The 25,591-nt window shown below is 40.7% G+C and overlaps 1 protein-coding gene across 1 annotated transcript in view; it reads right to left on the bottom strand.

Annotated features, from left to right (window-relative positions):
• LOC132294271 (uncharacterized) overlaps positions 1 to 25,591 on the bottom strand; it is a 32,069-nt gene that overhangs the window by 3,258 nt on the left and 3,220 nt on the right. The window contains exons 2-3 of the mRNA XM_059792070.1: positions 25,222 to 25,357; positions 22,489 to 24,204 (exon numbers count right to left, since the gene is read on the bottom strand). Of these exons, the coding sequence (XP_059648053.1) occupies positions 22,489 to 24,204; positions 25,222 to 25,357 (1,852 nt within the window). The remainder of the gene's footprint in view (positions 1 to 22,488; positions 24,205 to 25,221; positions 25,358 to 25,591) is intronic.

The raw sequence follows: 25,591 nt of genomic DNA, 5'->3' as shown, positions 1-25,591 counted from the left end.
CTACACCAGCCAACATTTGCTCCGCACTCAGCATTTACTGTGGACACAATAACTGGTACATCAGAGGTGCCTCCTTCCCAGTCCTCCTGTACTAGAGAAAGGTCCTATCAATGCTCTGACGCCCACACCGGATATGGACCGAACTATCTCACGACATCCTGAACCCAACTCAAATATCGCTTTAATGGAAAAACAACATAATTCAGCCAACATCAAGGTGCCAAAACTTCCCGTTGATGTGAGCTCTCGTGGTGATTGGATGAGACTGAATGAAGAAATACTAAATTGTCCCATATCGAATCTAGAATTTTGGTTGTTCCAACAATTTGAGTTATTTGATAATGCATATAAAATTTAACCATGGTATACCAAGCAAATTACATCTTTAAAACTTGAATATAAATGAAAATTCTAGTGAAAATAAAAACATCAATGGAAAGCATTAAAGGAATCTTTTTATACCATCAAATAAAAAATATCTTTTGAATTAAAGAATTGAAATCACGCAAAAAATAAAAAGAACCTGTAGGCCAAGGAAATATTGGATCAGATGCACAAAACCAAGAATATCCCAGATCATGAAGATTTGAGATCACAAAGTAAACTAAGCTTGGCAGAGGTGGAGGCTTCCAGAGTTAGAAATCAAGAACCAACAGAGGGGGCTAAAAATGGTTAATTTGATCTTTCAAACATTCATACCCCGGCATAACTGTAATGGATCGTAAGATGACGACTGCTACGACTTAAATCCATATGACGGATATGGCGGACCACAAAGATCATACGAGCTGTCAATATGGCTATGCAATATATGTGATCATTACTAAAACCATGGTTTAAACATAATTTGATTGGGGACACACAAATTCTAATAATAAAAGAGAAGGGGGTAGCCCAGTGCATGAGGCTCCCACCATTGCTAGGTTTGGGAAGGGTCAGATGTACACAAATTCTATTTTTTACGTATTAACAACTTGTCCTTAGGTGACTATTTTGCACCAGTATCATCAACTTGCTTGACCATTATAGTCCAAAATATCATATCTAATAAAATTCACAAATCTAAAAGTTGTTACATACTTGTTAACAACTCAGAATGCCATTGCAGTTTTTCACAACTTCAATGAACTTTTGTCAAAATGGGAATGTTTAGAAGGCCATATCTAGCCGTCTTCCCACCCAACACCGAGACCTCTCATTTTTTTTTTTTCCTGATTTACAACCTTGTACAACTCCACAACTAACAGTTCCCCCTCTCTTCTCTTCTAGATTTATTGACCTTTCAAGTCCTCTACAACCTCCTTCTAAGCTTGGACTAATATATATATATATATATATATATATATATATATATATATATATATATATATATATATATATTTTCTTAATTGGTACTCACACACACGTGCCTCCACTGAGGCTCGAACCCCTGACCTCTCTTTGGAAAGTAGGAGCCTAGTACCGCTAGGCCTGGCCCGTTGGTGCTTGGACTAATATTTCCTAACCACAAATATCCATCATTGTACCTAGATCTTCAATCTAAGTGATCTATCATTTCTTAGGCAATCCACTTGTAAGGTCCACAACTTCAATGAACTTTTGTCAAAATGGGAATGTTTAGAAGGCCATATCTAGCCATCTTCCCAACCAACACCCAGACCCCTCATTTTTTTCCTGATTTACAACCTTGTACATCTCCACAACTAACAGTTCCCCCTCTCTTCTCTTCCTGATTTATTGACCTTTCCAATCCTCTACAACCTCCTTCGAAGCTTGGACTTATATTTCCCAACCTCAAATATCCATGATTGTACCTAGATCTTCAATCTAAGTGCCCCATCACCACCCCCCCCCCCCCCAAACCCAAAAACCCCAAACCCAAAAAAAAACAAATTTAGGTAGATCATCATTTGAAGCCTAAATTTACTCGATTATGTTAGATTAATCTGGATTTGTCTGTGGTTACCTATTATTATATCGCTACGACTCCAATCATTTGATTAATTCAAGTGCTTAGTCCTTTATGTAAAGTTATAGTTTATGGTTTTATTCTAGAAAAACTAGGCTTCCAATATTGACAGGAGCATAATTTTTTTTCCCATCTAAGTTTTAATTTTTGCCTTTTTACTTTCTTTTTTTTTTTTCCCTTTACAATTGTTTAATTTTTTGGATTACTTATTTTATACTACCTCTGTCCCATATTCGTAGTCCCATATCCCTTTTATGGATGTCCCAAATTAGTTGTGCCATTTGAAAAGTCAAAGCAAAATATATCTATTTTTCCATAATTATCCTTTAAGTTTTCAAAAATCTCACAACTTCGTAATATACATATTTAAACAACATAAAAGGACAAATTAGTAATTTTAAAGGGGTCAATGCATTAATTGCATATCTCCTTAAAAAGTTATAATACCAAAGATGGACATCTAATATGGGACAAAGGGAGTATTATATGAAGCTTGCTTGTTGTGGTAATTAACATTCATTATCTTAGTTACCATGTATTGGTATGCTTGCTTGCTTTCCGTCCTTATTAGGGGCAATAGAATTCACTGTGATATAATATAAGGTAACTTACGATCAATGAAGTACCCAACAAGGCAGTTCTTCCACTCCTCTAAACCACTTTTGGCTATGGTGTCTGGGGGTTGAACTTCCAAGCGAGCATTTTTCTTCAAGTTATATATGCAAAGTAAATATTGGTTGATCTAATAAGCTCTTTTTTTTTCCTACTAAGTTAATAACTAAACAAGTGTTTAGGTCCATAACCAATAAAGCAATTAAGAAAAAAACTACTCTATTAAAAATTTTCTAGCGCACATATAAATTTTTAGGTTAACAACTTAAAAACTAATATAAATAATAAACAATGAAAGATAGATACAAAAAAGTGTTTCCTTTCGACAGCAACTTGTAAACCAACACAAAATTTATTATTAATATCAACCCACGACTATAATTCAATCAAAATTCATCAAAACTCAAATTTATGGATGCCAAGTTAAAATAATTCATATCATTATTATTATCAAGCGTAGTTGTGTAACCAGAAAAGAGAATTATGGCTCTGATTTCCCCATTATACATTGTGTCCATGTCAACACGACTGCAATCGCAAGGGATGAAGTCTTTCTTGAGGTTGAAAGGCTCCCAAGGCTTTTTCTTGGGGGGAAAGTGAAGATGGCGATCCCTCATCAAGGGCCATCGCTGTAAATTGATGAGGAGTCAGTTGAAGGGAGAAGAGCGATGCTTTTGTCCTGTTTGGTTGGACAATTTGATAAAGAGGTTGGGGGGTGTGATCGAGTAGAGGAGTGGGTAGTGCGGGCATGGAATACATCTTGTGGGGTGGGTGTGACGCCCTTATCAGATTCTCTTCTCTTATTTAGGTTTCCATCTCCAGCGGAGGCTCAAAAGGTGTTGAAGGAAGTTCGGCGACAGTAGGGATCTGCAACCCTGAGGATTGATGTGCGGTCCTTCGGGGTTGGTTGCTGTGGTGTGCTCAGGGATAAAGGGCATAAGCAGATTTGGATGTTTGGGCTTCCACTGCATCTATGGTGTCAGGCCCTGTTCGTTGAAGTGGGGGATTTGTGTGGCGGCTTTGTGAGAGTGGATGCAGATGAAACAAGAGATGCTGAAAGTGTTTGGATTACAGTGAGATTTGGATCAACTTGCCCGAAGTTTGTGTTCATCCATGATAATAGTTTATGTTACAGTTACTTATCAAAATATATATATATATATATATATATATATATAGTTTATGTTATAGAATCTCGATTTGGGAAGAGGTATTGCCAGAGCTTGTTCCCACAACGGATAGCTTAGAAGGAAGCGATGGGGCTCATCTAATGACGGAGGAAGAGTGAATCAGGATTCTTAGCAAAGGGGAGAAAGGGGCGTTTGAAATTCAAGAGTGGTTGAAGGAAAGGGAGACCCAGAGAGTAGTGAGATATGTGGGAGGAAGACGAAGTAGCTGCCACGCGCCGGACAGGTGCATTCAGAAGGAATGGAGGAAGGTTACACATGGAGCTCGCAGAGATGCCTATCAAGATTACAATCCCTTATCTTCAGGTACAGGATATGGGGTTGGTGATAAGGTTGGGTTGGGGGGGGGGGGGGGGGGGGGGGGGGGGCGGCCGTGAATCCAACTGGGCTGGGGATGGTGGTAGGTTGGGCCGAAGGGTGTTAGGACGGGCCAAAGTTGAGCAATTGTGGAGGAGGAAGCGTGGGCAGCAGCCAGCTAGTGGGCGAATGGCCAGGTGAGTGATGGGGTGAGTCATAAGGATGGGTTTACTCACGTGGGCTGGAAAGGAATATCGAAGGGTATGCGCCAGTTTTTTAGGCCAAGATCTGGTGGGGGTGTGGGTGTGGAGTCGCGTGGGCTGCATGTGGTTAATGGTTTTGGGCCTTTGGGGGAGGGTGGCATTACTGGGCTCGAGAAGGCCCGCGTGGGGACTTAAGTGGCTGTGGCTTGTCTGACCAATATGGGAGTAATTTTAGGGTTGTGTCTAAAGCATCAGAGGGTGGAGGTCAAGAGGAGAGGGTTAGGATATCTGGCGATCTGTTCCGACCAATTCGTGTTATTAAGGCGAGTAGCTGGTTGATAGGCAAAAGATGGTCGAGGTTTCAGAAACAAAAATGGGCTGTAGCTGGAGATGGTGGTCCAGGTATGTCTACTATCTTGTTCCCGCCGAAATCTTCTATCTCTACCCATAATTCTTCTTCTTCTACTCCTTCTGGGGAGGTGAGGATAGTGGGTGAGAGGGAGGGAAGGGGGAGGACATCGATAGTTCAGAGGCTTACGCCGATATTTGAAGTGGAGGGCGAAGGGAGGGGTTCATATTTTTCAGTCAGGGATGATGGAGGGTATGAACAGCAAGTGGAAGAGAGATGGTTGATCAAGTTGAAGAGAGATGGTTGATCAAGTTGAGGCCGAATGATATAGACAAAGGGGGTACTATTTTTTGTGTGGGGTGTATGTTGATTACTGATGGAGGAGCTGTAGACCGTGTGCGACCAAAGTTCAGTACATGCAGTGAAAAGGATGATCTAAGTAATAGCGAGGTTGATGCAGAACATATGTATCCTCATTTTGGTGGTTGGGGGGGGGGGGGGGGGTTTGTGTTTGGGGGGGAGGTGGAAGTTCATACTCCTTTGGCAGTGGTCAGTGCTGGTCAGAGATTCTCGGATTTGGATGGCTTAGAAGACAACTGGTTTATGAAGGGCATCGAGGAGGAAAGCAAACTTTTGGGGCTGACGTAGGAAGGGGAGGATAAGTAAGTTAAGGAGTTGTTTCAAGCAGTGGAGGATGAATGGGTAAAGAAGAAGGCAAAGAGCTTGCCAGTTTTGAAAGGGGTGCAAGAGCTGAAAGGCCTGTTTTCTGATGTTAATTATAAAGGAAGGAGTGGAGCAAGGAGAGTGAAGAGGAGTGGGGGAAGGAGGGAGAGTGAAAGACTTAGTGTTTGTCAATGAAGCTCAACATTGTGTCTTGGAATGTTAGCAGCAGATGGGGGGTTCCGTGGTGTGTTAGAGGGGACTTTAATGCTGTCCTTAGCACGAGGGAGAGATCTTCTAGGGATGCGTGGGATGGAGCAATGGCTGATTTCTCTGAGTTCGTGGAAGCTAACAGGTTGTTGGATCTTCCCATGGTGGGAGGCACATTTACATGGTCGAGTGGGCGTGGGGTAATCACGGATCGGATCGGTTCGGTTTGGGGTAAAGTTTAATCAGAACCGATCCCTACGGATTGGAGAAATTTGAAACCGAACCGATCCGTGAGGACCTTCAATCCGAACCAAACCAATCCGTGAAATAACAGATCGGATCAGATCGGTTTGGGCGGATTGGGCTTTTCAAATAGCCCAATATAATTACACTTTATGCCCATTAAAATCTCAAATTAGTATTAAAAACTAGTAATTAAAACTAGAAAAATAAAATAGATTTGTAAATCATATACAAGGTAACATGCTAACACTAATAGAAATAAAATTTGTAAATCATATACCAAATAACAACAATAGCAATAGATTTGTAAATTATATACTTAATAACTGGCAATATAAATTATCCAAATAGAATAATGAATAAAAAAAAAAATAGAAATACAGTAAGTATATTCAATATTGTATATATATATAATATATTAATATATTATTTAGGCAACGGTTCGGAACGGTTCGGATTGGTTTTTTCAGGGCTCAATCCGTTAACCGAACCGCGAATAGCTGATTACTATTTTTCTAAACCATCACCGAACCATGAGATCTTAAAACCGAACCAAACCATACGGATCGGATTGGTTCGGACCGGATTGACGGATTATTTGCTCACCCCTAGGCGTGATCCTTCTCCTTTTTCTCGGTTGGATAGATTTCTTATTTCAGTAAAGATGGAGGAGAAGTTTCCGGATGTGTCTCAAGTGGCGTGTGCACGGGCAATTTCTGATCATGTTCCTGTTTTGCTGGATTGTGGAAGGATTAGGAGAGGAAAATCCCCATTTAGATTTGAAAATATGTGGCTACGAGTGGGAGATTTCAAAGACAAGGTTCAGAACTGGTGGTGTGGGTATGATGTTAGGGGTAATCCAAGTTTTCAATTGGCATCTAAGTTAAGACCGCCTAAAGGGAGATATCAAAGTTTGGAATAAGGATGTGTTTGGTAAACTGGAGTGGAGGAAAAATCAGCTTCTTATGGAAATTTCAGAGCTGGATAGGAAGGAAGGTGTTGAGGGGATTTCTGGGTTGGAAAGGAGCAGAAGGGAGGAGTGCAAGGCTAAGGCTGAGTTTGAAGAGATTGTAGTGATGGAGGAAGTTTCGTGGAGACAGAAGTCTAAAGCTTTGTGGCTTAAAGAAGGTGATCGGAATACTAAGTTTTTTCATTGCTTAGCTAACGCTCATAGAAAGGGGAACAATATGGGGAGGATATGTTTTGATGGAGTTATGGCTGAAACTGAAGAGGAGATTCAGCTAGGTTTTGTGGCATATTATTAGGAGATGTTCACAGAGTCTTTCTCTTGGAGACTGAGGTTGGATGATATTGAGTTTGATACAATTTCTGATGAGGATAGGGTGGGGATGGAAAGGCCTTTTGGGGAGGAGGAAGTGTTGGAAGCTCTAAGGAGTTGTGATAGAGATAAAGCACCAGGGCCGGATAGGTTCACAATGGCATTTTTCCAAAAGAATTGAGAGGTGGTGAGAGCGGATGTGATGAGAGTATTGCATACTTTCTTTGAGGAAGGTTGTTTTGAGAAGAGTTTGAATGCTTCTTTCATTACCCTCATACCTAAAAAGGTGGAGCCGTTGAAGTTAAGGATTTCAGACCAATTAGTTTGGTGGGCTTTGTTTATAAGATTATTGCGACGATCCTGGCTATTAGGCTAAGGAAAGTTTTGAATGGGGTCATTTCGGAGTCGCATAATGCGTATGTTGGAGGAAGGCAGATTCTTGACCTGGTTCTTATTGCTAGTGAATGTATTGATGCAAGAGTCAAGAGTGGTGAGCCGGGGATTGTGTGTAAATTGGATATTGAGAAAGCCTATGACCATGTGAATTGGGTGTTCTTATCGTATTTGTTGGAGAGGATAGGGTTTGGAGCTAAATGGAGAGGGTGGATACATCAATGTATTTCGTCGGCTCGTTTCTCTATCTTAGTGAATGGGTCACCAGCAGGTTTCTTTGCAAGTTCGAGAGGTTTACGTCAGGGGTACCCGTTGTCCCCTTTTCTGTTCGTTATTGTGTAGTAAGCTTTATCCAAGGTTTTTCGGTGGGGCGTGCACCAAACCAAATTGTTCCATCTCACTTGCTGTTTACTGATGATATTACTTTTTTTGTGATGCGAGTGTGAATCATTTAAGGCATTTGAGGTGTGTTTTGGACTGTTTTCAAGTTGTCTCGGGGCTAAAAATTAATATTGGCAAGAGTGTGATTGTTCCAGTGGGGGAGCTGGATAATATTCATGATTTGACAGCTATTTTGGGTTGCGGAGTGGAGTCTTTTCCGTTTTCGTACTTGGGGTTGTCCTTGGGTTCATCTACGAGGAGAATTGCCATTTGCGAGCCAGTGGTGGAACAGTTCCAAAAGAGGTTATTCAGGTGGAAGAAGCAATATTTGTCGAAAGGGGGTAAACTCACATTGTTGAAAAGTACTTTCTGTAACCTTCCTACATATTTCATGTCTCTGTTTCCAATTCCGAGAATAGTGATTAGTAGATTGAACAAAATTCAGGGGAACTTTTTATGGGGGGGTTTAGGGGAGGAGTTTAAGTACCATCTGGTGAAATGGGAGAAAGTTTGCACCCCTATTAAAAGAGGAAGGTTGGGAGTTTGAAGGTTGGATTGTTTAATAAAGCTTTGTTAAGGAAATGGTTATGGAGATTTGGGTGTGAAAGGTCTGTGCTTTGGAGGCGTGTTATTGCTTGTCGTTTTGGGGAAGAGAAGGGAGGGTGGATGTCTAGAGGTGTGTCTTCATCAGCAGGTATAAGTTCTTGGAAAGGTATTAGGCGAGGTTGGAATGAGTTTTCTAAGCGGATACGGTTTAGAGTTAGGAATGGGCAGCATGTGAGGTTTTGGAAGGATGTATGGTGTGGGGATGTGGTGTTGGCTTGTAGGTTACCTCGGCTTTTTAGGATGGTTGAGGATAAGTTTGTTGTGGTTGCAGATTATTTTCGGTTAGAGAATGGAAGAGCTAGTTGGGATGTGCGCTTTCATAGAAACTTTAATGATTGGGAGCTGCTGGAATTTACATATTTAATGGGATTAATTTATAGTCAAGGGGTGGAGGGGGAAGGAAGGGATGAGAAGGTGTGGATGGGGGGTTCTAGAGGGGTGTTTGAGGTGAGGTTGTTTTACCAAAGTCTTACGGTTTCGTTAAGCAACGGTTTCCCTTGGAAGGTTGTATGGAGGACGTCAGCTCCACTGAAGGTGGCATTTTTCACATGGACAGTGGTACTTGGCAGCATTCTTACGCTCAATAATCTTAGAAGAAGAGGCCAAATAATAGTTAATTGGTGTTGCATGTGTAAGTTGACGGGTGAATCGGTTAACCATCTCTTGTTGCACTGCAAAGTGGCAGCGGATGTTTGGAGTATGGTTTGAATGTGTTAGGGGTTGAGTGGGTGGTGTCAAGGAACACAGTGGATATATTAGAGGCTTGGAGAGGGAGACCAATGGGTAGTCGGTTTAGAAAATCTTGGAGGGTTGCACCTCTTTGTGTTTGGTGGGGGCTATGGCTCGAGCGGAACAGGAGATCTTTCGAGGGAAAGGAGGCGCCGACATGGGTTATTAAGTCGCATGTTTTGCATTCTCTTTTTTCTTGGGTTAATGGGAGAAATTGTCCATCGGTGGACATTTTGCTGGATTTTGTTGACAACTTATCGTTGTAATGGCGCCTTTTGCGTCTTTTGTTTTGCTTTGTTAAGGGTTCGCTCCCCTTTGAGCGTCTTTATTAATATATATTTACTTATAAAAAATAAAAAAATAAAAACCTTTTCTAAAACCTAGTTAAAAGTACAAACTCTGCATATTTACAAAATTCATTTGGAAATTATCTAGACCTTGATAATTCTGCAAACAACTAAAGAAGAAGGAAACTCCAATTTTTGTATGTTAATTTGTAATGATGGCGAGAAAGATTAACTATTCGCTCAATGATGGGGAACGGGATATGATTCGAATACATGAGTTGCACATGCTTCAACATTACTTTTAGAAAAAAGGGAAAGAGAAATAAAATTGGGGATTTTAGTGATTTAGGGTTTTATTTATGCTTTATCGTTATTTTGATAATGTTTGAATTTTAGGGTTACTTTGGTATTTTTATGTTTTAGGGTTTGCTTATTTAAAGGCTCCTTTGTAATTTGAGAACTCAGTTTTGGAGAATATTGATTATCGTTTTCTTTGAGTCTCTCTCTGTGTTCTATTGTTTCTCTCATTTCTGTCCTTACTTTTCTCACCCATTCAGTCTATCCTGCCTATCTATTCATTCTGTTCTCACCCCCTTTCCTCTATTTTCTCATCCCCTTCTTCTAGCCTATCTATTCTTCTATTTTCTCATCCCTTTCTTTATTTCTGGCTACTTGTCCTGCGCCAATTGGTATCAAAGCAAAACGATCAAGTTAAGATAGAACAAAGGCCCAAGCATTTTGTTATTGTTTATCACAACTATTACTCTTCTTCATCATCGCAAACAAAAAAGAAAAAGAAAAAAATACAGATCCACACTTCCAATCCTCACCATCGTAAATCCTTGTCCGCGAGAGTCGTCATCAACAACAGCTGTCGCCGGAAACCAGTCTCCGTCTTGTTGCAGTTGTCTTGCCTGAGTTTGCTCTCACCGTCGTCGAGATTTAGTGCGTGATTTTGGGAAGTCAAATTTGAATATTGTCTGAGAGATCACAGATCCATATCTCCTGTGTTCGCCATTGATTTTGGAAAGTTATTAGGTTTGGTTTGGAAAGGAAATATTTTGTTTCCCTTATCAATCAGATTTGACCAAACTCAAATTTAAATTAAAGTCGGATTTAACCCGGCCCAGGAAGTTTCAACTTGATCCAAATTGAGCCGCTCCAACTCAGGTTTGGTCCAACTTTGCTAAGTTCTATTGGATTACAGCTTTAGAGACAGCCCAGCGCAGCCCAGCCCAGTCAAAAAACAAAAACAAAAAACAAAACTCTAGAACAATATTTGGATCAGATCTGTTTGGCCCATCCCAGAATCACATTCAGAGTTAGTCCAATTCCAAAATCAGCCAAGAACCAGTTCAGCAATTTTCAACAGTAACCCAGTTCACATAGAGATAGGATCAGATTGGTTTAGCCCAGTCCAATTATTGCTCGAGCCCAATCCAGGAGTGACTCGGAATACAGTTAGCCCAATTCATTATCAGTTTTAGGACCAGCCCACCTCAGGAAGCAGCAGATTGTTACGATAACAGAATCATATATGGTCAAGAACTGACCCAGTTATTTGCAAATCCAGTCCAGAATAGATTGGCTAATGCCCATAGAAGGGGCAATCATATTGGGAGGATTCGGGTGGAAGGAGAGATGTTGTTCAAGGAGGAGGATGTCTGCCAAGGTATTGCTGAGTACTATGTGAAGTTGTTCACAGAGTTGGCTGGGTGGAGACCTTTGCTTGAGGGGCTCCATTTTGACTCTATCTCTAGTGAGGAGTGCTCGGGTCTGGAGGAGCCTTTTACCGAAGAGGAAATTTTGGTCGCTTTGAAGAGTTGTAAAGGGAATAAAGCCCCAGGTCCAGATGGGTTCACCAAGAGATTCCTTTTGGAGTGCTGGGAGGTGGTTAAAGGGGTGGTGATGGGCACTTTTCATGCTTTCCACGCCCAGGGGTCTTTTGAGAAGAGCTTGAGTGCCACCTTTATTGCTCTCACTCCCGAAAGGGGAGGGGGGGGGGGGGGGTATTGTTCGGGACTTTCGCCCCATTAGTTTGGTGGGTTGCATTTACAAGTTGATTGCCAAAGTCCTTACTTTTAGCCCCATTAGTTCGGTGGGTTGCATTTACAAGTTGATTGCCAAAGTCCTTGTTTTTAGATTGAGGAAAGTTTTGGATGGTGTGATCTCTGACTCTCAGAATGCCTTTGTGGGAGGTCATCAGATTCTGGATTCTGTTCTCATTGCTAGCGAGTGTGTGGACTCCAGATTGCGCAGTGGGGAGCCGGGCGTGTTGTGTAAGTTGGATATTGAGAAGGCGTATGACCATGTGAGTCGGAGTTTCCTTCTCTACCTGATGGAGAGGATGGGGTTTGGGGTGCGATGGAGGAAATAGATTCATTTTTGTATCTCCAGTGCTCGTTTCTCTATTTTTGTGAATGGTGTTCCGACAGGTTTCTTCTCTGGCTCGAGGGGCCTGAGGCAAGGAGATCTGTTTTCCCCTTTCTTGTTCCTTTTGGTGATGGAGGCCCTCAGTAGGTTGACGAGGAGGGCTGTTGAGCTAGGTTTTCTGCGAGTGTTCCGGGTGGGTAAGGACGCCAATAGTCAGTTGGGGATATCCCACTTGATGTTTGCGGATGATACGCTTGTGCTTTGTGATGCGGAGGTGTCCCAACTCAAGTATCTAAGATATGTTTTGATCTGGTTCCTTGTTGTTTTTGGCCTCAAGGTGAAAGTGGGTAAGAGCGTTTTGGTACCGATTGGGGAGGTTCCTGAGATCGCCTTGTTTACTGGCATTCGTGGTTATCGTACTGGCTCTTTTCCTATCTCTTATTTAGGACTGCCCCTGGGAGCTCCTTTGAGATGTGTGGCGGTCTGGGATCCAGTTATGGATAGATTTGAGAGGAGGCTGGTAGGCAGGAAGAAGCAGCATCTTTCCGGGGGGGGAGGGTCACTCTGATTAAGAGTACTCTTTCTTGCCTTCCTACATATTTTATCTCACTTTTCCATATTCCCTCCTTTGTCGCTGAGAGGATTAAGCGTTTGCAACGTGACTTTCTGTGGGGGGGAAAGGAGATGAGTTTAAGTTTCATCTGGTTCGGTAGAAGCATATGCGCAGGCCGATTCGGAATGGTGGGTTGAGGCTTTGAAGATTGATGTCTTTCAACAAAGCTCTTCTTGGGAAATGGCTGTGGAGGTTTGGGGTAAAGAGGCTTTGGCTTTGGCGGAGGGTCATTGCGAGTAGATATGGGGAATGCAGAGGAGGGTGGTGTTCTCTTGAGGTGCGTGGCCCGAGGGGTGTGGGGGTCTAGAAGTGCATCCGGAAGGGTTGGGTTGATTTTTCCATTCATGGTCGTTTTAGACTCAGGGATGGCAAAAGAATCAGTTTTTAGGAGGATGTTTGGTGTGGGGATCTTTCTCTTGCTCTCGCCTTCCCACGGCTCTTCAAGATTGCTACGGATAGGCAGGCCAGGGTGGTCGACTGTTATCAGCTTGATAGTGGGAGACTGGTTTGGGACATTCGTTTCAGGCGTCTTCTTTAGGATTGGGAGGTTGAGGATGCCACTCGTTTGTTGGAGGTGTTGTATCGGCAGGGAGTCATGGCTGGAGACTCTGATTGTTGGATTTGGGCTCCCAATTCGCAGGGTCGCTTTGATGTTCATTCCTTCTTCAGGTGTCTTTTTGTGGAGCCTGGAGGAACCTTCCCGTGGAAGTCTGTGCGGCGCTCTAAGGCAACTCTCAAGGTGGCTTTCTTTACTTGGACCACTGTTTTAGGTAAGATCTTAACCCAAGGCAATTTGAGAAGGAGAAATCACGTGGTGGTCATCGGTGTTACATGTGTCTTCGGGATGAGGAGACAGTGCATCATCTTCTTCTGCACTGTTCCATGGTCAAGGACTGTTGGGCCTTGATGCTTGGTTTGTTTGGGATCCATTGGGTCATGCCTCGTTCCACTAGAGGGCTGGTTGAGGCTTGGAGAGGGTGTTCTGTGGGGGCCCATATTCGTGACGCTTGGAGGGCTACGCCTCTGTGTATGGTGGTGCATTTGGCTTGAGAGGAATAGGAGATATTTTGATGGCAAGGAGAGGCCTATTTCTTTTCTTAAGTTCTCTATTATTTCCACTCTTTATTGTTGGGTTTTTGGTAGAGATTTTAGATCTTTAGAGGATATTGTTGTTTTCTTAGCCTCTTTGAAGGCTTAAAGGCCTGTTTTTGGCCTTCTGTTGTTCCCTTGGGATGCATTCCCCTTTTAAACGCTTTCTATGCATTTCTTTCTTATCAAAAAAAAAAAAAAATGAACTAGTTTGTCATATTCACCCTTATTTGTATTTTTGTTCTTGTGCGAGCAATGCAATAATTCATAATTTGGTTTACTTAATATAATTTGGGTCATATATTGGCAATTCTTTCCTAACAAATGTCATACCCACATTGTCGTCCCATTGAGACCACCATGGCCATTTAAGACGTGTCCAAGGCCCCACTCGCAATGGAATTGAGAATCCACATAATAGAGCATTTTATGAGTGATATAAATGATTCACTCACCCAACTCCGTGAGAAATTGGCATATATATATATACTAGGGGTGACACATTTGTTTCTCCAAAACTTAGACATAACACTAGGAATAATCATTACCATTATCATGTTAAGTCCATGGACCACCATAATGACATTTTCTTTAGTCCAAAATCATCCAGAAGCCTAAGCATTCCATCTCTTCTTCTAGGGAAAAATGATTGGAAGAATACCAACATATTTTGCACATTTCTTAAATGTAGGGAAAAAGTTTGTCAAATCATCATTGACAAAGGAAGTTTGATAAATGTTGTGTCTAAATCAGGTGTTGTTAGAATGAGACTTCAACCCGAGCCTCACCCGCATATCCATATAAGATAGACTGGGTAAATGAGACTTCTTTGACAGTCTTAGAAAGATGTCTGGTCCCTATTCAAATGGGTGACTATTTCGATAAAATATGATGTGATGTACCTATGGAAGTAGCCCATATAGTACTTGGTCACCCATGGATTTGTGATTTAAGTGTAACTCGTTGTTGTAGAGAGAACACCTATAGCTTCAAGTATAATGGCAAAAATATCAAGTTAAATCCTGCAAAGCCATTAGAAAAGGGCTCCAAGGCACGATATAGGCCCTCTCCTCAACCTTGTGTTGATTAACTCATGTTAATAAGAAAAATGGCAAAAGGAAATTTTCAGGTTCCATCTGAAAATATGTTTAAATATCAACCACCTAAATCTAATGTCCCACATCATCCCATTTTAGAAAATCATGTAGAGGATATTAGCATTCATGACACACACACTTATTGTTTCAGATAGGGATTTTAAATACAGAATCCAATTTTGGAAAATACTTTGGGCATCTTTGGGCAGTAGTTTGAAATTTTCCTTTGCATTTTGTCCTCAAATTGACATAAAATTTGAGGTTGTTAATCATGGTGTAGGAAAGTTGGTTAATTATCTTGTAAGGGTGCCCTTAAACACTTTGGACTTTTTGTTATCTGTCATGGATTTTGCATATAATAACTTGGCTAATTGGTGCGTTGACAATTGCTCTTTTGGGATTATATATAGGATTTTCCTTCGCCAGCCCATTGACTTTATTTTGATGCCTCCACATCCTTGTTCATTTAAAATCTCTGATTCCTTTGCTGAGTATGTCCATGAGCTTCATGTCGATATAAGATCACAAATTGTTTTGAGTAATAAAAATTATAAATTTATAGCATATGCTGGTCATAGGAATCATAAATTTTTGGAAGGTGATGATCTTATGAGTTGTTCACCACAACCACCTTATCCTTATAGCTCCTTAAATTCACTTGAAGCCCAAGGCATTTGTTAGAATGTTATATATACATATATATATATAAGTGTTGGGCCATTATGTAATTACAGAAAGTTGATAGGGGCCCTTGTGTAGTTAAGTAAGACTTGTACTCTTTATATAAGCCTTGTACACTTTATTAGGTTTTTCAAGTATAATGAATATAGACAAGTCTGAAACTTCTCTCTCCCTCTCATATATATAACTGTGAACATGGTATCAGAGCGTACGATCATGGGTGTGAGAATCTGTAATTGGGTTCTTCTTGTCTAAGATTCGAATTGCAGTTGTGGTGTTGGTGATCTCTACCATCGGTTCATCGGTTCCTTGTTTGTCGTCATCAGCAGCGGCTTGTTCATCGTCGTCAGATCTACGGCGTCGTCAGATCTGGGAGTTGCTCGTCGTCGTCTCTGCCGTGTTCGTCGTCGCAGGCAGCTTCTCTTTGGTTGCCAGCGAGCTCATCGACCTCTGCAATCTTGATTCGCAGAGGTGAGGTTCATCTCTGTTGGTCGGAAGTTGCAGCGATCGCTACTTATTGGTTCGGCCGTTACTTGTGATTGGGTCGCTGTCGTTGCCGCCGCGTTATTCCCCGACGTCCGTGAAGGTGTGAAGAAGAAGACCTCTGTTTGGCTACACGGTTATGGCTACTTCAACCCTGGTTTGCTAAACCTGGATAGCCCAGGTCAGTCCAACCCGTTTGACCAGGTCCGTTGACCGGATCCGTCCTGGTTCCAGATCCGACCCGGTTTTCCAAGTTCGGCCAGAATACATAATCTATTTTTTTCTCTCCCGCGTTTTTCTTCTCTGTTTTGCTGGATTCAACATGGCATCTAGTTCAGATTTACTGTCACCCACGAACAGTCTTCATTCTCCCATGACTTCAGTTAAACTGAATGGGAAGAATTACATATTGTGGGCTAAATCTATTGCCATTTTCCTCAAAGGCAGAGGTCTTGGTTCTCATTTGACTAAAGAGAAACCCAAGGCAGCTGATGCCTCCTTTGATGCATGGGAAAAGGAAGATGCTCAGATCATCTCTATGATGATAAACAGTATTGAACCCCAAATTAGTTCAACTCTACTTTATTTGGATACTGTCAAGGAGATATGGGACAGATTGCAGCAATTGTATTCTGGGACAGGTAATATCACTTGTGTTTATGAGCTCTGTAAGCAGTACTTCAATCTTGAACAAGGTACTTAAAGTATAAAAGAGTATTATTCTTAAGTTATGGGAGTCTGTGAAGAGCTTAATATGTATCAGCCCATTACAGGTGATGTACGCAGTATGCAACAACAGCATGCGGACTTTAATGTTGTCCGTTTTCTTACTGGTTTATCATCAGCATATGAGCCTTTTCGTGCACAGATTATGAGCAGTCCAACACTTCCATCTCTTGCTGAGGTGTTTTCTAGACTTCAGCGTGCTACACTTGCAAGTGATACCTCAAATTTGAATACTGGACAGAGTGGTGAGCGTTCAGCATTAGTGGTCTCAAAGGGTGAACATAATACTTACCGAGGAGGTCGTGGGGGACGCTCCACCCGTGGTGGTCGTGATTCACGTGGAGGACGTAGCCGTGGCAGGGAATTCAGAAAGTGTACCCATTGTGGTCTTTCTAATCATACTGTGAACTTTTGTTGGGATCTTCATGGGAAACCATCTAATTATGCCAATCAAGTTTCCTCTTCTCCGAATGATGTTGCTTCTGGATCACACAGCGTAGTTAAATCAGATACAGTTCCTGTTCCACAAGATGAGTATACCCAATTTTTGTCTTATAAGCAAGCATCTAATTCATCTTCCACGGCTACTGTTGCCCAGTCAGGTACTGCACACACATGTCTATTGTCTTCCACTCGCAGTCCTTGGATCATAGACATTGGAGCATCTGATCATATGACCGGATGTTCTTCTCTTCTATCTGATTTTCATTCTGTACATCCTTCTCAAAGTGTTACTCTTGCTAATGGTTCATCCACTCAGGTTTCAGGTTTGGGGACAACTCCACTTAGTGATTCATTGTCTCTCTCGTCTGTTTTACATGTTCCGCAGTTTTCCTTTAATTTAATGTCTATCAGTAAGCTTACTAAATCTCTCCAGTGCTCTGTTACATTTGATCCTACTTCTTGTGTGTTTCAGGATCTCAAGACGAAGAAGACGATTGGTACGGGGCATGAAGCTGGTGGCTTATATTATTTTGATTTCGAATCTTCTCCTATGGCTCTTCAATCTTTTCTGTCTCCATTCCAGTGGCACTGTCACCTTGGTCACCCGTCACTTCAAGTTTTGAAGCGTCAAGTTCCTAGTCTTAGTCATTTGAAATTCTTGTCATGTGAAGTTTGTCAACTTAGTAAGCACCATCGTGTGTCTTTCAAGTCTAGGGTTAATAATCATGTCTCTAGTCCTTTTCATTTGGTTCATTCAGATGTATGGGGTCCAATAAAACATTCTTCAATCAATAAATTTCATTATTTTGGGACATTTGTGGATGATTATTCTCACCTGACTTGGTTGTTTTTAATGAAAGATCGTTCTGAGTTATTTTTAATTTTTCAAAAATTTCGCAAAGAAATCAAAACTCAGTTTGGATGTCCAATTCGTATTCTACGTTCTGATAATGCTAAGGAATATTCTTCAACTCCATTTGATACATATCTTAGTGATAAAGGAATTATTCATCAAAATTCATGTGTTTATACTCCACAACAAAATGGCGTTGCAGAACGTAAGAATCGACATCTCTTAGAAGTAACTCGTGCTCTTTTGTTTCATATGCGTATGCCTAAACGGTTTTGGGGTGATGCTGTTCTTACTGCCTGTCATCTTATTAACCGTATGCCGTCATCTGTATTAGATGGCAAATCTCCACATTCTATTTTATTTCCTGATTCTCCCTTGTTTTCTCTTCCTCCTAGGGTTTTTGGATGTGTATGTTATGTCCACAATCTTGGTCCTAGTTTTGATAAATTAGACCCACGTGCCACAAAGTGTGTATTTCTTAGCTACTCTCGCTCTCATAAAGGTCATCACTGCTATAGTCCTGTTTCTCAACGGTACTTTATTAGCGCAGATGTAACGTTTTCTGAGTCCATCCCATATTTTTCAGATATTGATTCACTTCTTGATATCACTCTTGAGTCGCCTCCTTCTGCCGTTCCTCTTCCCTCACTCTCTCTTCAACCTCGATCTCTTGTTCCTTCATCTGCCCCGTTACAGGTGTACACTCGAAGACCAAAGCCATCGGTTGTCGTGCCTCCTCCATCGTCTTCAGAGTCCTTGGATCCGGCGCCTTCCACTGTGTCTGATTCCTTACCTATTGCACTTCGTAAAGCTCCTCGCTCATGTGTTACTAACCATCCCATTGCTTATTATGTCTCTTATAATTCCTTATCGCCATCATTCTCCTGTTTTTCCTCTCAGTTGTCTACTACATTCATTCCTAAGACTGTGCAGGATGCGTTATCTGATTTGGGCTGGAGGAAAGCAATGCAAGATGAAATGGATGCTTTGCATAAGAATGGCACGTGGGATCTTGTTGCATTACCACCAGATGTCAAACCTGTTGGTTGTCGCTAGGTATATACTGTGAAGTATCTTCCAGATGTCTGTTAAGCGTTTAAAAGCCCGTCTTGTTGCCAAAGGTTATACCCAAACTTATGGTATTGACTATAACGAGACATTTTCTCCCGTTGCTAAGATTTCTTCTATTCGTGTTTTGATTTCTCTTGCTGTTAATAGACATTGGCCTCTATTTCAGTTAGACGTTAAAAATGCCTTTTTGCATGGTGACTTAGCAGAAGAGGTTTATATGGAGCAACCAACTGGGTTTGTTGCTCAGGGGGAGTATCTTCACACTGTTTGTCACCTTAAAAAGGCTCTGTATGGATTGAAACAATCTCCACGGGCTTGGTTTTGAAAATTCTCTGAGGTGGCGTTAAAATTTGGTCTTAAGAGATGTCAGACCGACCATTCGGTGTTTCACCAGCACACTAAAGCTCGCTTCATATTTCTTGTGGTGTATGTAGATGATATTGTGATCACAGGTGATGATTATGAAGGCATTGCTAAGTTAAAGTTGTTTCTGCAATATCAATTCCACACTAAAGACTTGGGTAAACTTAGGTATTTCTTGGGCATTGAAGTTGCTAGATCCAAGAAGGGTATAAGTTTATCCCAACGCAAATATGTGTTGGATTTATTAGAAAAGACAGGTATGTTGAGAGGTCGTCCAGTTGATACTCCTATGGATTCAAATACAAAACTTGTATCTGATGAGGGTGATCTATTTAATGACCCGGGCAGGTTTCGTCGCCTTGTTGGGAAATTAATTTATCTCACTATCACTCGACCTGATATTTCATATGCAGTCAGTGTTGTAAGTCAGTTCATGGGAGTTCCTAGAATGCCACATTGGATTGCTGTTCTTCGGATTATACGATATCTCAAGAAAGCTCCAGGTTTAGGGTTACTATATAAATCAAATGGTCATCTCAGGGTGGAAGGTTTTACAGATGCTGACTGGGCTGGTTCTCCTTCAGATAGGAGATCTACTACAGGATACTGCACATTTGTAAGAGGAAATCTTGTTACATGGCGAAGAAAAAAGCAGACGGTGGTAGCTCGATCTAGTGCTGAAGCTGAATATAGGGCAATGGCCCATACCACTAGTGAGTTGACATGGATACAACATTTTCTAAAAGAACTTGGGTTGATAGTTGAGGCTCCTACTCCATTGTTCTGTGATAATCAAGCAACAGTTCACATTGCATCAAATCATGTGTTTCATGAGAGGACCAAACATATTGAAGTTGATTGTCACTTCATTCTAGAAAAAATATTAAGTGGGAGCATCTCTACTCCATTTGTGCAGTCTGAAGATCAATTAGCTGATATGTTTACAAAAGCATTGGGTCATAACCAGTTAAGAACTATCTGTTTCAAGCTGGGATTATTTGATATATATTCTCCAGCTTTAGGGGGAGTGTTAGAATGTTATATATATATATATAAGTGTTGGGCCATTATGTAATTACAGAAAGTTGATAGGGGCCCTTGTGTAGTCAAGTAAGACTTGTACTCTTTATATAAGCCTTGTACACTTTATTAGGTTTTTCAAGTATAATGAATATAGACAAGTCTGAAACTTCTCTCTCCCTCTCATATATATAACTGTGAACAGCATTCAACATTTCCACATCACTAATAAGTTTGGACCTAATGCATATTTATTTAACTTGTCAACAGATAATACTATTTGTCCAATTTTTAATGTGGACTATTTGATGTCTAACCGAGGTACCTTTGAGCCTCTTGTGTTAGCTTGTACTTTTACAGCTTCAGACGAGTCTTGCCACTTTGATCCGAGTTATTTTGAGCCACTTTAATCTTTGGAGAAGAGTTATTCTCAGCCGAGGAGAATTGATGGGGAACGGGATATGATTCGAATACATGAGTTACACATGCTTCAACATTACTTTTGGAGAAGAGGGAAAGAGAAATAAAATTGGGGATTTTAGTGATTTAGAGTTTTATGTATGCTTATTGTTATTTTGATAATGTTTGAATCTAAGAAGCATGGACACGGATACGGGACACGGATACGACACGACACCGACACGGCAAATCCAAAAAAATTAGGACACGGACACGGCGAATAGTGTACATATATATATATATATATATATATATATATATGATGTAGTACTTTAAAAATTACTGAGTGTTACTATTTTTCATCAACCTCACAATGAAAAAAAAAACACAAATCATAACTCATAACTAATAAACTGTAAAAGAACAAAGTTGCAAAATTATAAAACCAAATAAAAAATAAGACATTAGAATAATAACTAGTATCATTTAATCATCATTGCAACTTTACTCCAAATACAAAAGCATAGACAAAAAGGACTATTAACATTCATGACTTTACTGTTAGCACTTAACATTCACAAAAACCTAAAGGCTAGTCCCCAAAAAAGATACAAAAACAAGTCAGTGTACTATCATCTATTCCTATCCATCATTTGACCTAGGACTTTTACCATTTACAATACCAAAAGGGTAGTACAAAAAAAAAAAAAAAAAGAACATATCAGCATTCAAAAAAAAAAAAAAAAAAATTCCAGAAGCGTCCATGCCGTGTCCGTGTCGTGTCCGAAAATTAAAAAAAAATAAAAAATTCCAGACATGTTTTTTGGCGTGTCCGACGCGTGTCAGTGTCCGACACGTGTCGGACACGGATTCTTCGCCCATTTTGGAGTGTCCGTGCTTCCTAGATTTGAATTTTAGGGTTACTTTGGTATTTTTATGTTTTAGGGTTTGCTTAGTAATTTGCCTATTTATAGGCTCCTTTGTGATTTGAGAACTCAATTTTGGAGAATATTGATTATCGTTTTCTTTGAGTCTCTCTATGTGTTCTATTGTTTCTCTCATTTATGTTCTTGCTTTTCTCACCCATTCAGTCTATCCTACCTATCTATTCACTTTGTTCTCACCCCCTTTCGTCTATTTTCACATCCCCTTCTTCTAATCTATCTATTCTTCTATTTTCTCATCCCTTTCTTTCTTTCTGGTTACTTGTCCTACGTCACTCAAGGAAGGCAAGTATTTGATATGAAGCATGTTCTCATGGACTGTAAAAGTATTATGTCCCGCATTGGGTGTTACGGGGTGATCTTGGGGTTAATAAAGGGTGTAAATAATCCAAAAGTGGTAGAACTGGCCCATTGTTACACTAGTAAAGCCAACCCAGGGGTACTACAACGTAGGTCAGGGGAACTATTATGAGGGTCCCAACCCAGGGGTAGTACAAGGTAGGTTGGGGCAACTTATTGTGAGGGCACCAACCCAAGTGTTGTCAACGTAGGTTGGGGCAACTATTGTGAGGGTCCCGTGCAGAGGTGTGGGTGGTCCCCTTTACGAGGTGCAAGGGTCTGGTCGGAGGAGCCTGTCACAGATGTGTAGATGTGTTTTGTCCCACATGGGGTGTATACTGGGTGACCCCCATGTGAAAATGTTGTCACTCCTAAAAGGCCAAAGAAAAATACCCCAAAAAAAGGATATGATCGTACCTTATATATTGAATATTCTCCACATTTGAACAAATATTGTCAGTCACATAACAAAGACAATTATCCCAAAAGGCAGAAGTAATACAATCATACCTTATATATTGAATATTCTCCACATTTTAACAACTATTATGCAAACAGATAAGAAGTTATAATGCAAGGCCTAGTTACCTCATTTCGTATAGCAGTAAACGCCGGAAGTTGTAATGGTTCAGCCAGGGGCATTGAGGAGTCAGCGACCATGTTCCGAATAACAAATTCTTCAACAGGATGCCCTACACTCTCTGACGTTGTAGAGTCAGCTACCATGTTCTGAATAACAAATTCTTCGACAGGATGCCCTACACTCTCTGTTACAACATCATGATTTGGTTTGATGTGCCTGCTTGGTTCAATCAGGGGCATCGAAGAGTCAGCCACCATGTTCTGAATAACAAATTCTTCGACAGGATGCCCTACACTCTCTGTTACAACATCATGATTTGGTTTGATGTGCCTGCTTGGTTCAATCAGGGGCATCGAAGAGTCAGCCACCATGTTCTGAATAACAAATTCTTCAACAGGATGCCCTACACTCTCTGTTACAACATCATGATTTGGTTTGATGTGCCTGCTTGGTTCAATCAAGGGTATCGAAGAGTTAGCAACCATGTTCTGAATAACAAATTCTTCAACAGGATGCCCTACACTCTCTGTTACAACATCACGATGCCCTACACTCTCTGGCATTGTAGAGTCAGCAACCATGTTCTGAACAACAAATTCTTCGACAGGATGCCCTGCACTCTCTGTTACAACATCGTGATTTGGTTTGATGTGCTTGTCTGGTTCAGTCAGGGGCATCGAAGAGTCAGCAACCATGTTCTGAACAACAAATTCTTCAACAGGATGCCCTACACTCTCTGTTACAACATCATGATTTGGTTCGATGTGCCTGTTTGAAAAACCAATCTCTAGCTCACTATTTCCACATTTATCCACTTCATTAGGCTTGGGCATTGAAGAGACAGCAACCATGTTCTGAACAACAAATTCTTCAACAGGATGCCCTACACTCTCTGTTTCAACATCATTTGGTTTGATGTGCCTGTTTGCAAAACCAATCTCTAGCTCACTATTTCCATGTTTTTCCACTTCACTAGGCTTGGGATGCTCGGAAGTGGTTGTACAAAAAGAAGTCATATTAGACTTGTTACCATGCTGATTTTTCTCTTGACTCGAAGCTCTGTTGGTCATGTGGTCTTCCAATTCCTTGTCACAGGGTTGAGAAGCCAAGCTTAATTCATGATCAGAATGGGCAGCAAGAATTTCTGGTCTGGTAACCATGTTTAGCTTATGAGATGAATCATCATCAAGTTTATCATTAGGTCCACTGCCACTTTCTAAAATAGAACTCTGGGCAATTTCAATTAAAGCATCCATTTTAGATATCCTCTGAGGCAACTCATCCTGGCATGAAGATTCAATGTGCTTTGCTACTGCAATCTCACCAGGTGATTCTTCAGAACTCCTGACATGGTTCCTCACATGGATTCCCACATGGCCATTGTATCTTCGCCTTTCCTGAAATACCTTATGGCAGAACTGGCATTCATATTTTCCATCTTTAATTATCACACCCTCCCCAACAGATGTACCAAGTCTATACCTCCTTGTGGTCCGCTGGTGAAATGATAACAGATGCTGCAGATACGTATTTTTTTCATCAAAAGTCATGTTGCATTTGTAACATTCAAAAAGATCCCGCACTTGAACCTCGGCCAGATTGTCAATCTCCATTAAGACAACTTCCTTCTCATGTGCATCAGAAATTAATGAACTGGGTAAAATTGAATTGGGAAGGATCTCTTGCTTTCTGTTATCATCCTTATGGTTAAGACCTACATGCTGTTGGAAAACCCATAAATAATTGCACAAAAGTCTGACAAAAACCAAACTATTGGATAGGGCTGCAAATGAGCCAGGCTATTCATGAACAGGACAGGCTTGGCTCGCTTGAGATCTCAGTCAAGCTCATTCAGTAGTATAGGCAAGCCTAGCTCAAACCACGATTGTAAAACAACCACGAACTTGAGCAAGACTAAGCTCAACTTGTTAAGGCTCGGCTCATCTTTTTTTCCTTTTTTTTAAGGCTCGGCTCTTCTTGGTTCTAAATGCAAATCCCAAAGACAGTGCTATTTAATGGTATTCCTCATTTTTTAATTTAAAATCCCAAACAATACTTGAGCTTATTAATATAAATTATCTTTGAAAGACAGTAGTACTTCAATTTTTATTACTTCACCAATACATGACTATTGGGAAACAAACAGGCTACTGTGTAGAGATTGTTGTAGAGTATCTATATATATATAGATATAGATATATATAGAGAGAGAGGGAGAGAGATTAAATGGGTCGTTCTTCATCATCTCCATTAAAAAAGAACTCAACATCACCAGCCACGGCATTGCTAAAGTTTCATTGTTCCAGTAAGTTGTAGGTGGTCATGATGTCAAGGCTAAAGTCTTAACACCTCTTCCGCCTAGTTTCTCTTTTTCTCTTCAATTTTATTTTTTCAGCCATTTTATGTATGTACTCTTTAAAAAAAAACAAATTAAATCCACTTGTTTCCTAAAGAAAAAATATGGAGATTAATTAGAATTTTGGATATGGGGACTGTTATTTATAAATTTATTGTTTAGGAACTGTTTAGATCTGTGTTATTCTTTGTAACCAAGCCAATCTGAGCCAAGCTCAAGCTCACCTAAAAATTACACAAGCCAGGCCTGAAAGCACATCTATGGAGCTTATATAATTTTGAGCCAAGCTTGATACACTACCTGCCTGACTGTGTTAAGCCTGCCATATTACTCAGCTTTGCCTGGTTTGCTGCAGCCCTACTACTAGATATAATTCACTTACACTTTCAGAAGCCACTCCGTAGGCCTGCTGAATGTTGCCACTCTGCTCCATTGGCTCGTTTGCATCATCAAGTCCAAAATAGGAATGCAAATATGAAGAGACGTCCTTGCAGGATACAAACTGTTGTCCAGTAGGGCTGGAAAATACCAAAAGAACAAACATTTCAGATTCAGGTCCAGTGAGAAAGCAAGTGATAGATGATGTTTTAAGAGATACAAACGTGTACAAACTTTATATTGAAAAAAAACATATCTATTAGTCATAATCCAAGTATAATTACTCTAAAATTTGTTCCTTTTGTGAAAGCAGATTTTGAATACACAAAACACACATAAGGTTTGGCAGCTCCCCTGCAATTGGAAAGTCTACA

Source organism: Cornus florida, unplaced genomic scaffold (genome assembly GCF_030987335.1).
Source record: "Cornus florida cultivar Cherokee Brave unplaced genomic scaffold, ASM3098733v1 CherokeeBrave_3.0.0_Hap2_Chr02, whole genome shotgun sequence".
Classification (NCBI taxonomy): Eukaryota; Viridiplantae; Streptophyta; class Magnoliopsida; order Cornales; family Cornaceae; genus Cornus; species Cornus florida.
This window is presented reverse-complemented; position numbering and strand designations above follow the sequence as displayed.